The sequence below is a fragment of the Pipistrellus kuhlii genome, unplaced genomic scaffold (genome assembly GCF_014108245.1).
Source record: "Pipistrellus kuhlii isolate mPipKuh1 unplaced genomic scaffold, mPipKuh1.p scaffold_m20_p_35, whole genome shotgun sequence".
Lineage (NCBI taxonomy): Eukaryota > Metazoa > Chordata > Mammalia > Chiroptera > Vespertilionidae > Pipistrellus > Pipistrellus kuhlii.
Genome location: NW_023425535.1, coordinates 2998489 through 3011594, shown reverse-complemented (window position 1 = coordinate 3011594; position 13106 = coordinate 2998489). Strand labels below are relative to the sequence as shown.

General features: G+C 37.8%; 1 protein-coding gene across 1 annotated transcript in view; it reads right to left on the bottom strand.

Annotated features, from left to right (window-relative positions):
- Positions 1–4899: 4899 nt before the first annotated feature.
- PTPN20 (protein tyrosine phosphatase non-receptor type 20) overlaps positions 4900–13106 on the bottom strand; it is a 40352-nt gene continuing 32145 nt past the window's right edge. Inside the window, exons 6-7 of the mRNA XM_045570639.1 lie at positions 7512–7574; positions 4900–6742 (exon numbers count right to left, since the gene is read on the bottom strand). Of these exons, the coding sequence (XP_045426595.1) occupies positions 6656–6742; positions 7512–7574 (150 nt within the window). The 3' untranslated portion in view covers positions 4900–6655. The remainder of the gene's footprint in view (positions 6743–7511; positions 7575–13106) is intronic.

Here is a 13106-nt window from a genome sequence, read left to right as displayed (position 1 = left end):
TGTCCTTCCCTCGCAGCCCCGACTTCATCCGGAAGGACATCTGGTCTACCAGTAATTAGCATATTATACTTTTATTACTATAGATTTTTTACATAATTTTAAATTTGCGTTATGGCCCCCAGTATGAGCATTTTGGTGTGTGGGGGCATCCAGATTGTGTGAGCATTTCTGTGTGTGTCAGGAGAGCTGGAAAGGAACATTCTGCAGTGTCCCTCTGCAGTGTGTGCAGTGTTCTGTATGTGCTCTTTGGTCAATTGGCACATGATGTTCTCCTGTAGTCTCATTATTTTATTTATTTTATATTTTATTTTACTTTCTTTGGCTTAAACAACAAACCCTTGTTTTCTCAAATATCTGGAGGCCAAAATCAAGGTGTCAGCAGTGTTGGTTTCTACTAAGGCCTCTCTCCTTGGCTTGTGGATGGCTGTCTCCCCCTGTGTCTCACTAGATTTTTGTCAGAGCTTTCTGTTAATAACTAAAAGAGATTGGTTAAAATCCCCAACTATTACTTTGTGCTTGTTTCTTTACATTTTTCAAGTTTATTTATATGCTTCATTTATTTTGTATATACGCCTTATATTTTTTAACATCTTATTGGGTGGACACAAATTCAGAATGGCCATATATTTCCAGGGAACTTCTCTTATGATGCTTTTAGCCTGAATTCCATTTTGTCTAAAAGTAATGCACCACACCATCTTTCTTTAGGCTAGCATTGGAATCCGTCTTTAGACTCTTTCATATTCAGTCTTCTTGTATTATTTTAGATTTATTGATATTCTTAATTTACCTTGAGCACCTGATCCACTTACAATGTATTGTAATTACTGATATTTTGGGGCTTTAATCTTCTTTATATGCTTTTACTTTGTACTCTTCCTTATGTTTCTCTTTCTTTCTTGTCCTGACCATGTTAAGTTCTCTTAGTGAAAAGTATATACTCTTTTACTATTCTTTTAGCAGCTATAATAGAAATTATAAGAAGCATTTTAAAGTTATTAAAACCTATTATTGATAAATTTACCCTTTTCTTAAATAATTCAGTGATCTTAGAACATTTTAAGCACATTTGCATCCCTCCTGACCAATATGCCAGTTTATAATGTATTTTAAATCAATATGTATATTTTATTTTTTAATATTTTAATTTAAAATTTTTTAACTTTATTTTTATTGTAGACACTATTACAGATGTTCCCATTTTCTCCCCTCAATTCTCTATCTCCATCCAGCCCCTGCCACCCTCTTCCTTCTTTCCAGCACTCTTTATCTGTGTCTATGTTATGTACATAGTTTCTTGTCTAATCCCTTCACCTTATTTCATCCAGTCTCCAAGCCCACCTCCCCTCTAACAACTGTTAGTTTGTTAACTGTATGCATGCCTCTGGATCTGTTTTGTTCATCAGTTTATTGTATTCATTAGATTCTACATAAAAGTGAGATCATATGGTACTTGTCTTTCTCTTAACTGGCTGATTTCACTTAGTATAATACTCTCCCATCCATACTGTCTCAAAGAGTAAAAGATACTTCTTTTTTTTACTGCTGCATAATATTCCACTGTGTCTATTGATGGCTATTTGGGCTGTTTCTGTATCTTGGCTCTTGTAAATAATGCTGCAATGAACATAGGGGTGCATATCTTCTCTCTGATTGGTATTTGGGGATTCTTAGGATATATTCCCAGAAGTAATCACTGTGTCAAAAGGAAGTTCCATTTTTAGTTTTTAAGGCATTTCCTTACTGTTTTCCACAGTGGCTGCAAAAGTAAGCATTTCAAAAAAAAAAAAGCATACAAAGGTTACACTTTCTCCACATATCATCAACACTTGTTGGTTTATTGGTAGTAGCATTCTGGCAGGTATGAGGGCATACCTAATTGAAGTTTTAATTTGCATCTCTCTGATTGATTGGTGACATGAGCATTTTTTTCATGTGTCTATTGGCCAGCCAAATGTCCACTTTGGAGAATCATCTATTTAGGTCCTTTGCCTATCTTTATTGTGTTGTCTACCTTGTGTTGGGTTGTATAAGTTCTCTGTATATCTTAAAAATTAGCCCCTTTTTAGATGTATCATTGGCAAATATGTTCTCCTGCATGGTGAATTAATTTTGTTGATGGTTTCTTTTGCTGTGCTGAGCTTTTTGATTTGATAGAGTCCCATTTATTTATTTTTCTTTGTTTCCTTGGCCTAGGAGACACGATGGCAAAAATATTGCTATGAGAGATGTCTGATATTTTACTGCCTATTTTCTTCTAAGATTTTTATGGTTTTGTGATTTAACATTTAAGTCTTTTATCCATTTTGAATTTATTCTTATGTATGATGTAAGTTGGTGATCTAGTTTTTTTTGTTTGTTTTTTTTTGCATTTACTGGTCTAATTCCCCCAATATCATTTATTGAAGAGACTGTCTTTACTCCATACGTCTTGGCTCCTTTGTCAAATATTAATTGACCAAAATGATGTGGGTGATTTTTGGGGTCACTGTTCTGTTCTATTGTTCTATATGCCTGCTCTTATGCTAATACTGTTTTGATTACAATAGCCTTATAATATTGTCTGATATCAGGTAGCATGATATCTACAACTTTGCTCTTCTTTTAAAAAAAATATATATTTTATTGATTTTTTACAGAAAGGAAGGGAGAGGGAGAGTTAGAAACATCAATAGGAGAAAAACATTGGTCAGCTGCCTCCTGCACTCTCCCTACTGGGTATGTGCCCACAACCAAGGCACATGCCCTTGACCAGAATCAAACCTGGGACCTTTGAGTCCACAGGCCGACAATATATCCACTGAGCCACACCAGTCAGGGCAAACTTTGCTCTTCTTTCTCAAAATTCCTGAAGCTGGTATTCCAACCAACTGAGCTTCTGGTAAAGGCAATACCAAGAAATTTTTTAGTAAAATTAGTGAAGTTTGAAAAGAAAAATATCCTTTGGTACCTATACAAAGAGTATGAATAAAATAAAATCAGGTTATTGTACTTTTTTACAATAACATTTTATGTTAGAAAAAAGGATTAATATAGTCAAGATTTTCAAGGAAAGAAAATGTGATTCCAGTATTTAATATCTAGTAAAACGTAGATGTACAGAGGGTGCAGATGGATGTCAACATGCAAGAGCTCAGAGAAAACTATTTCTAAGAGGTCTTTCAAGGGAACCTACTAGAAAAAAATGTTTGAGATATCAATGCTTAGAGAATCATTAACATAATGCATATATATATATATATATATATATATATATATATAGTTTTATATAATGTTTTCTTATAAATATATGCATATAAAAGAGTCAAAAGGGATACATTGTAATATGCAAATGATTATATTACCTAACAAGGTAGATATAATCATTTAAAAATAAGGAAGAATGTTATAATCCAAGAAAAAAAGTTTAAGTGTTTAAGTGTTTTTGATAGTTGGTAATTGGTCTTTTATATTTAAGTGCAGGATATCAAAATGCCACAAGATTAATGGATTACAACAATAGAAATATCTCATCTCACAGTTTCCTGGCTGGACCCTCTGTCTGGGGTCTCACCAGGCTAAAATTGTGGCCAGCCCGCTGCATGGTCATCCAGGGCTCCTTCAATGCTTGACAGAATCTTGGGCTTTGCATTTGTGACACTGAGGTACCTATTTCCTTCGGGGTTGTGAGCAGGGACAAGAAATTGAAAACCTATTTGAAAAAAATGACAGAACACTTCCCCTAAGTTTTAGACATACAAGTCCAGGAAGCACAGAGAGTCCCAAACAAGATGGCCCAGAAGATGCTCACTTCAAGATACATTATAATTTAAATGCTAAGGGTTAAAGACCAAGAGAAAATTTTAAAAAAGCAGTAAGAAAAAAGCAGTTAGTTACCTACAAGGAAGTACCCATACAACTGTCAGCTAATTTCTCAAAAGAAACTTTGCAGGCCAGAAAAGAGTGGCAAGAAATATTCAAAGTGATGAAAAGCAAGAATCTACAATAAAGATTACTCTACCCAGCAAAGCTGTCATTTAGAATTGAAGTTCAGATAAAGATTTTCCCAGACAAAAAAAAAAAAAGCTAAGGAGTTTATCACCAGCAAACCAGTATTACAAGAAATATTAAAGGATATTCTTTAAGAAAAGGAAAAGATAAATAATATGAACAATAAAATGGCAATAAGTACATATCTATCAACAGTTAAGTCTAAAAATCAAAATTAATGAACAAGGATTTTACTGAAAAAATAAACTGATGAATAAAATAGAACCAGAGGTATGAAAACATGGAACAGACTGAAGAATCTCAGAGAGGAATGGAAAAGGAGGGTGGAAAGAAACTAATAACTTATGTGCATAACCCAGGGAAATAGACAATAGAGTAGTGAAGGCCTGAAGTGGGGAGGGTTCTGGTGGAGGGAGGCAATGGGGGGAGAAGCAGAGACATCTGCAATACTCTCAACAATAAAAAAATTTTTAGAAGGAAGGAAGGTGGAGAGGAAGAAAGGAAGAAAGAATGGAAAGAAAGAGAGAGAAAAGAATGAATAATGGTGGGGAAAAAGAAAAATACGTTACTAGGACTTATATGAAAATAAAGCCTACAATGTTTATGTCTGAGAAGATTTGGTCCAATCTGGTCCATCAAGCACATAAAACTTTTAAAAATATGTATTTAAGGTTGAAAGGTAATAAATGCATATATGATTATATTTAAATATATTTTTTTTTCCCTAAATAAGCATTCATATACTCACAAAGATGTATAATGGGAGTTTCATATCCATATCCTAGGCAAAAACTAATTTATTGTTGGTATGAAATTTAGTGTTTTAATTAGTAAAAAGTTTTCAATTGGAAATTTACTTCCCCAAAATAAAATCAAAACAAATACAATCAGTATTCTCATATTTACTTATTTAATTTCCCTGACAAGTGAAAAATTAGTCCAGCTATAAAAATATAAGACATACATTAAAGAAAAAACATGTTTACTCTCAAAAAAGTGAGAAATTTTTATTTACAAGAATATTTTAAGGCCAAAGTAATAAAAACACAAGAGACAATACATAGTAAATATTTCCATTTAAATAACAGCATGAAATATTCAGGAATACTGTTGTACATTATGTCTATTATTTTACAAAAACAGAGGGAAACATTAGGAATACAAATATTAAAGGCCAATCATCAAAATTAGTGTTTAGCATAGACTACTATTTATATGAATAATGTAAAGAGATTGACTCATTACATTATTATATTAATATAAAATAGATTTCTGGTATATAATTATTTTTAAAATGAGAATTAGCATTTTAATTTATCCAATTCAAGTATTCATTCAGCCAGGTGAACAATATAAACCTCTTAAAAATTCAAGATCTACAGCTTAATATTAGAAATTTTCTTAATATAATACATAGAATATTCTGATTTTTACTGAATTACACTTTACAAAGATGTATATCAAGTGCTTTATAGCTTATAATAAAATCTAACTGGTCACTAAAATTCTTTGATAAAATTATCACTGTAATTGTATGAGGCAAAGTCCTATAATAAGATGAATGTAATAATGGCCACAATCTTTTCAAAAACAGAATATGGAAATTTTCATTTTTAAAACTATGAATTTAGTTTTCCAAAATTTGGTTCCCAACGCTAGTTTCTAAATGTTACAGCAGAATTGGGGTGGGGAGGGAGGTGTGTAGTAAAATGAAATGGTTTAATTGAACTCTGAAGAAAAAAGTTACTCTAGATCTTAGTTTGAAAACTATATCTGGCATAAGTGATTCAAAATTATATAATAACGCTTATATCAAAGTTTATTGGTTAGCTAAAGGGCAAAAACTAAGAAGCAAGTAGAATGTAATATTTGCTTTCAACAAAGCAGACTGAGTAATATGTTAAGTGTTAGGGTGGGATAGGAAAGAACTCAAGCCAGGCAAAAGTTTCCTCTTGGACCTTCTCTATAAATAACTATTTTAGTTTTGGACTGTTCCTCAGTGTGCTCATGTGATGGAGGGAGGAAGCCTGCCCACCCACAAAAAGCTCCCAAACCATCAGGTCTTTGTCCAGTGGTTCTAGAAAGGCAGCTGCTCCTCTGAGCTCCCTGGGGCTCCATGGGACTTGGAGGTAAGAAAAAATGGAATCCAAAATAACACGTTAAACCATCCTAATAGGAATATTTAGTGAGCCGAGTTGTTCAAATGCCAGCTAATAGTATAGATTCTAGCTAAAAACCATGGATAAGTATCTGTCTTGAAAATGCCTGTAAGAAGTCAGTTTACTGGTTCTAGGTCCTCCCAGAATCAAGGCTTCCTAAGGTCTGGGAAATCCTCAGCTTCCTTTAGCTGTCTTTCCAGATATAATTTTAATAAATATAGTTTAAGTCTTTTATGGGGCTTTGTAATCCTTTCAACCAAATAGGCTGCAGTTGTTTTAAGAAACTTTTATTTCATTGGAAAATGTGGGAGGGTATTTTGATATTATCTAAATAAAATCAGTGGGTAAACACTATTCACCCCAAACCAAATGATGCTGCCTTCAGGGAGTTGTCAGAAAGGAAATCAAATGATACACCAAGAAAGCACATTTTGCGCGCAGCAGAGCCCTTCCTTCAGCACAACCTGTCATGCTCTTTCTGAGGAAGCTCCATGCCACCTGGTATGTCAAGTGTGAGGCTGTCTCTCTAAATCCAAAGCCACAAGCTTCTTAAGAACTTCAAGCACAATTTTATAACAAAACCAATACTGCTCCTGTAAATAAATATATGAAAAACAATAGACAGTAAAGTAACTGAATACCAATATCCACTTTCAGAGTACACATTTGTAAATTTCAGCCACAGAGAATATTCCTAAAGAGCACACATTTAACTAAGAACTTCTTTAAATAAAAATATTTTTTAAATACCAGAAACATAAATGATCACAATATATTATAGTTCTTGGTCTAGAACTAAAGACTTAACTGAATAGAGAGGAAAATGACTCTCAAACTCATTCTGAATCACATTTTAAACTTTTTTTAGATATTGCCTCAGGTCTCTCAGACAATAGTTTAAATAAAATGCTCCATATTACTTAACATTGGCCAAAAAACAGGTCAGCTTGAAGATTCAGGGTCTTAACCCCCCAAAATGACTAATAATGAACTGTGACTGAAATGATAGTTTTATGACATGCTAATGACGTTAATATTTTAGTGACAAGTTAATATCCCAGAATTGCTATCCATAAATTTATGAAAATACACTGAGACATGTTACTCTAACAAAGCTTGTGTGTGGGCACCGGGAAACTCGGTCTTAACTCTTTCACTTGCTACGGTAGCTACCAGAATGACGTGACCTCATGGAAAAGGCTGCATTGCTCTGAACTTGAAGTTCTGCATCAGTAATGTCTACCTCAAAAGTGAGAACTCAGTGAGATGTGGGTGAAAGAGCTTTATAAATTGTAATATGCTATACAGTGAATCTTTATATTCATTATTCTTCAAATTAGAATTTATGCCATGAGAGCTTACCTTTGTTTGAACCATACCATGACGTTGTCTTCTCATTTGGACCACGATATCTCTAATGTTGAACTGCAACAGGATGACAGTAATTCTATATTATCCATATAGGGGGAACATAAACCTACAGATTGCCAAATGAGTACTCTATACTGCTTTCCAGTGAAAAAGATGTCAAGATTTACCAGAAAGGTCTCATTTTCAGTCATAAGAAAATGCACTATTTTAACCTAGTCTAATGAATAAGCAAGACTTGTATAGTGGGTTTCCAAGGAAAGGAAGGAAGCAATCAAATAACAAGAAATGCTCTTGTAGAGAAATAATAACAAATTTTCCCCTGTGTATACTTTTCTGTTCTCCAAAGAGAGATCTTAACTCTCGGCATGATAACTCTGGAAAAGTCTGATGCATACAAGACTTGTTCTGGCCACAATAGTAGCACAGCTGTTTCTTATAAAGAGTCCTCTCAACTCAAATGGAGACCCTGAGCAACAGCTGGCCCAACACCAGATTCTACACGTGTGCATGGAGACCTGCTCTGCCGAGGGTGGTCGCTGCCTGGGGCAGACCTGCAAAGGGCTGTTGCTGGGCCACAATGCAATGAGTCCAGAAGTGAGCAGTAAGTTTTAGAAACTTATGGCAGTCTGCCGCTGGCACAGGCAGAGGTATCATCAGTGGAACAGTACACAGGCCAGCTAGGGCATGGGTGAATTTTCCTAGAGTCACATTTGGTACAAGCTGAGGACCAGTCATGTGCAGCAAGACCATGCTGACACCTGAAAATTCCAAGATTTGTCAACCATAACAAAAAAATGTAAAAATCAGAGAATATAAGCATCCCTTTACTTTTATAACTTGTCGTTTTTATAATAATTTAAAATCTAATTTAGCCTTAAATTTTTCATATTGAAATAATTATATATGCAAAGTAGGAAGCAAAAAAATGTATCGAGAAATCCTGTATATTCTTCACCCAGTTTCCCTAAGTTAAACCATGCAAGATAGCGGCAATATAACATCAAAAGCAGAAAATTGACATTGGTACAACCCACAAAGCTTATTCAGATTTTGCCAGTTTTATATGTGATTATTTGTGATTGTGTGTGTTTGTGTATCTTTGGTTCTGTGCAACATTATCACATTTGAAAATTCATGTAACTGTAAACACAATCGAGATTCCTGACTGTTACCACCAGATTTCCTAATGCTATCCCTATACCACAACCCCTAACCCTTGTAAACCAGGGAATCTGATCTCCATCTCTATAGTTTGTTCTTTCAAAAGGATTATATGAATGGAATAATGAAATAGCTAACCCTTTGAAAAGGACCTGTTTTCATGTAGCATAATTGCCTTGAGACCCATAAAAATTGTTTTGCATATTAATAGATCTTTCCTTCTTATTGCTAAATTAGAGGCCTGGTGCACAAAATTCATGCATGGAGGGGTGCAGGGGGGGCTGGGGGAGAGAAGGGATGTCCCTCAGCTGAGCCTGCACCCTCTCCAATCTAGGAACACCTCGAGGGATGTCCAAATGCCAATAGGATCAGGCCTAAATGGGCAGTTGGACACCCCTTTCACAATCTAGGACTGCTGGCTCTCAACCATTTACCTGCCTGCTTGCCAGCCCACCTGCCTGATTGCCCCTAACTGCTTCTGCCTGCCAGCCTGATCACCCCCTAATTACTCCCCTGCCAGCCTGATAGATGCCTAACTGCTCCTCTGTCAGCCTAATTGCCCCTATTGTCCCAGGCCTGGTTGCCCCCAACTGCCCTCCCCTGATGGCCCGGCCATCCCTAACTGCCCTCCCTAACTGCCCTCCCCTGCTGGACTGGTCGCCCCTAAAATCCCACCCCCCTTCAGACCTGTTTGCCCCTAACTGTCCTCCCTTGCAGGCCTGGTCACCCCCAACTGTCCTTCCCTGCTGGCCCAGTCACCCCTAACTTACCTCCCTTGCTAGCCTGGTCACCCCTAACTTCCTTCCCCTGCTGGCCTGGTCACCCCTAACTCCCTCCCATGAAGGCCTTGTCCCTCCCAACTGCCCTCTCCGGCAGGCCTGGGTCGCCCCCAACTGTCCTCCCCTGTAGGCGTGGTCACCCCGAACTGCCCTCATCTGCAGGCCTTGTCTCTCCCAACTGCCCTTCCATGCCAGCCATATTGTGGTGGCCATCTTGTGTCAACATGAGGGCAGCCATCTTTGACCACAGGGGCAGCCATCTTGTATATTGGAGTGACAGTAAATTTGCATATAACTCTTTTATTAGATAGGATAGTATGCTATGGTCTGGAAATGTACCAGGTTTTTAACCATCAATTTAGTGAAGGACATCCAGATTGATTCCAGTTTGGAGCTGTTATGAATAGATCTGCAGTGAACATTTGTGTACAGGTTTCTGAGTAAACATTAGTTTTTATTTCTCTGGGATAAATACCCAAGAGTGCTATTGTTGGGGATATGCAGTTAAGTTTAGTTTTGATTTTTAAAGAAACTGTAGCATTATTTTCCATAATTGGTATACTGTTTTTCATATCCTATCTAATAAAAGAGTAATATGCAAGTTAACCATCACTCCACTACACCACAAGCCACTCTCACCAGCCAATCTGAAGCAAGTATGCAAATTAACCCAACCAAGATGGCTGTGGCCACGGAACAAGCAGGAGGCTTGGGTTTCCCAGGCAAAGGAGGAAGCCAAGCTTTCCACATACCCTGGCTGGCCCAGACCTCAACTTAAGGGTACAAAGTTTCAATTATAAAAGATAAATAAATCACCTCAAAAATGGTGACAAGCCAGAACCAGTTTGGCTTAGTGGATAGAGCATCTGCCTGTAGACTGAAGGGTCCCATGTTTGAGTCTGGTCAAGGGCATGTACTTTGGTTGCGGGCACATCCCTGGTGGTGGGTGTGCAGGAGGAAGCTGGTCGATGTTTCTCTTTCACTGATGTTTCTGACTCTCTGTCCCTCTCCCTTCCTCTCTGAAAAAATTAATAAAATATATATATATTTTTTTAAAATAGTGACAGCCATGGAGCTGGAGAGAGCAGGAGGTTTGAGTTGCCCTCGGTGATGGGGGAAGCCAAGCTTCTGCGGCCTTGGCCTGCACTCGAGGCTACAAAGTTTCAATTATAGAAGACAAATAAATCCCAGATACCAGGGCCTACACTTTGGTCACCAGGGTGCATGGCTGGCCTGCAAACTGACACAGGCCCCTTGCCCAGGTTGCCCCACACCCCAAGGGAACCTGGACCCTGATCCGGGACACCCTTCAGGGCAAACCAGCTGGCCTTCACCCATGCACCAGGCCTCTATCCTTTCTAATAAAAAAGTGATATGCAGATTGACCATCACTCCAATACTCAAGATGGCTGCTCCCATGTGGTCAAAGATGGCCACCACAAGATGGCCAGCATTGGAGGGCAGTTGGAGGGACCAGGCCTGCAAGGGAGGGCAGTTGTGGGTGATCACTCTAGCAGGGGAGGCAGTTGGTAGGGACCAGGCCTGCAAGAGAGTGCAGTTGGGGGCAATCAAGGCTGCAGGGGAGGGCAGTTAGGTGTGACCAGGCCAGCAGAGGAGGGAAGTTGGGTATGACCAGGCCTTCAGGGAAGGGCTGTTGTAGGGGACCCAGGCCTTCAGAGGAGGGAAGTTAGGGGCAAACAGGCTGGCAGGGGAGCAGTTAGGCAATAATCAGGCTGGAAGGGGAATGATTAGAAGGTTATCAGGCTGGCAAGCAGAAGTGGTTAGGGGAAATCAGGAAGGCAGGCAGGTGGGCAGTTGGGAGCCAGCAATCCTGGATTGTGAGAGGAATGCCTGACTGCCCATTTAGGCCTGATCCTATATCCTTTGAGGGGTCCCAGATTGGCGAGGGTGCAGGCTGGGCTGAGGAACACCCTCCCTTACCCATGCATGAATTCTGTGCACTAGGCCTCTAGTGTGTATATATATATTTCAGAGAGGAAGGGAGGGAGAGGGAGAGAGAGGTAAAAACATCAATGATGAGAGAGAATCATTAATTGGCTGCTTCCTATATGTCCCCTATTGGGGACTGAGCCTACAACCCAGGCATGTGCTCTGACTGGGAATCAAACTGTGACCTCTGGGTTCATAGATCAATGCTCAAGCACTGAACCACACCAGCTGGGCAGAATGGATATACCATTTTACATTCCCATAACTAAGATATGGTCAATCCAGTTTCTTCAAATCTTCACCAACATTTATTTGGTGAAGATATTTTATATCATTATTTTTATATTAGTCTTTCTGATAGATATCCAGTGATATTTTAGCATGGTTTTAATTTAATTTTCCTAAAGGCTAATGAAGCTAGGCACATTTTCATGTGCTTGTCATCCTTATATCTTCTTCAGTGAAATTTCTGTTCATGTCTTTTACCCACTTTATAACTAGATTGATATATATATATATATTTATATATATATATATATATATATATATATATATATTTTTTTTTTTTTTTTTTTTTAAATTGAGTTTTGAGGGTTCTTTATGTACTCTTGATGTAACACCTTTGGTGGATATGTGACTTATAGTTTTTTCATGTCTGCATCTTTTCTTTTCATCATCTTCATAGGGTCTTTCAAAGAACGAATAATTTTAATTTGCCTTTCCCCCAATATCAGAGATGGCAAGATGTCTTCTCTCACCACCTACATTCAACAAGCACTGGAAGTTCTAGGTAGTGCAATAAGGCCAGAAAAAGAAATAAGAGGTATATGGATTGGAAAGAAAGAGATTAATCTGTCCCTATTTTTGAATAGAATGACTGTCTATGTAGAAAATACCAAGAAATCTAAGGACAAAACAGAACCAAAAAAAAAAATAAATAAAAGCCTCTTAGAACTGAGTTCAACAAGATCACAGGATATAAGCTCTACACACAAAAATCAGTTGCACTTCTACATCATAGTAACAATAAACACATGGAAACTGATAGTAAAAACATAATCCTATATAATAAAAGCCTAGTACCCTAAGTGTCTATCCACTAATCTGTTCAGCAATCAAAGCATAATATGCTAATGATATGCTAAGGCTGCTCAACTTCTAGCTATGATATGCACTGACCACCAGGGGACAGTCGATCGGTCAATCAGTTGCTATGATGTGCACTGACCACAAGGGCGCAGATGCTCCAACTGGTAGGTTAGCTTGCTGCAGAGTTCCCAACAATCAGGACTGAACAAGAATGGGACAGACATGTCCTGGAGCCCTCCTAGGCTGACCAACCTTCTTAGCCCCGATCATGCACCCGTGGGGGGTCCCTCAGCCTGGCCTGCACCCTCTTGCAGTCTGGAACCCCTTGGGGGATGTCAGAGATCCAGTTCTGGTCCAATCCCACAGGCCAAGCCGAGGGACTCCACTAGTGCATGAATTTGTGCACTGGGCCTCTAGTATGATACTCTAGTACTATTTATAATCACTCCAAATAAAAAAATAAAATAAAATAAAATAAAATAAAATAAATAAAATAAAATAAAATAAAATAAAATAAATAAAATAAAATAAAATAAGATTAACAAAGCATGTACAGGGTTTGTATGCTGAAAATGCCAAAATGCCAATGACAGAAATCAAAGAAGAC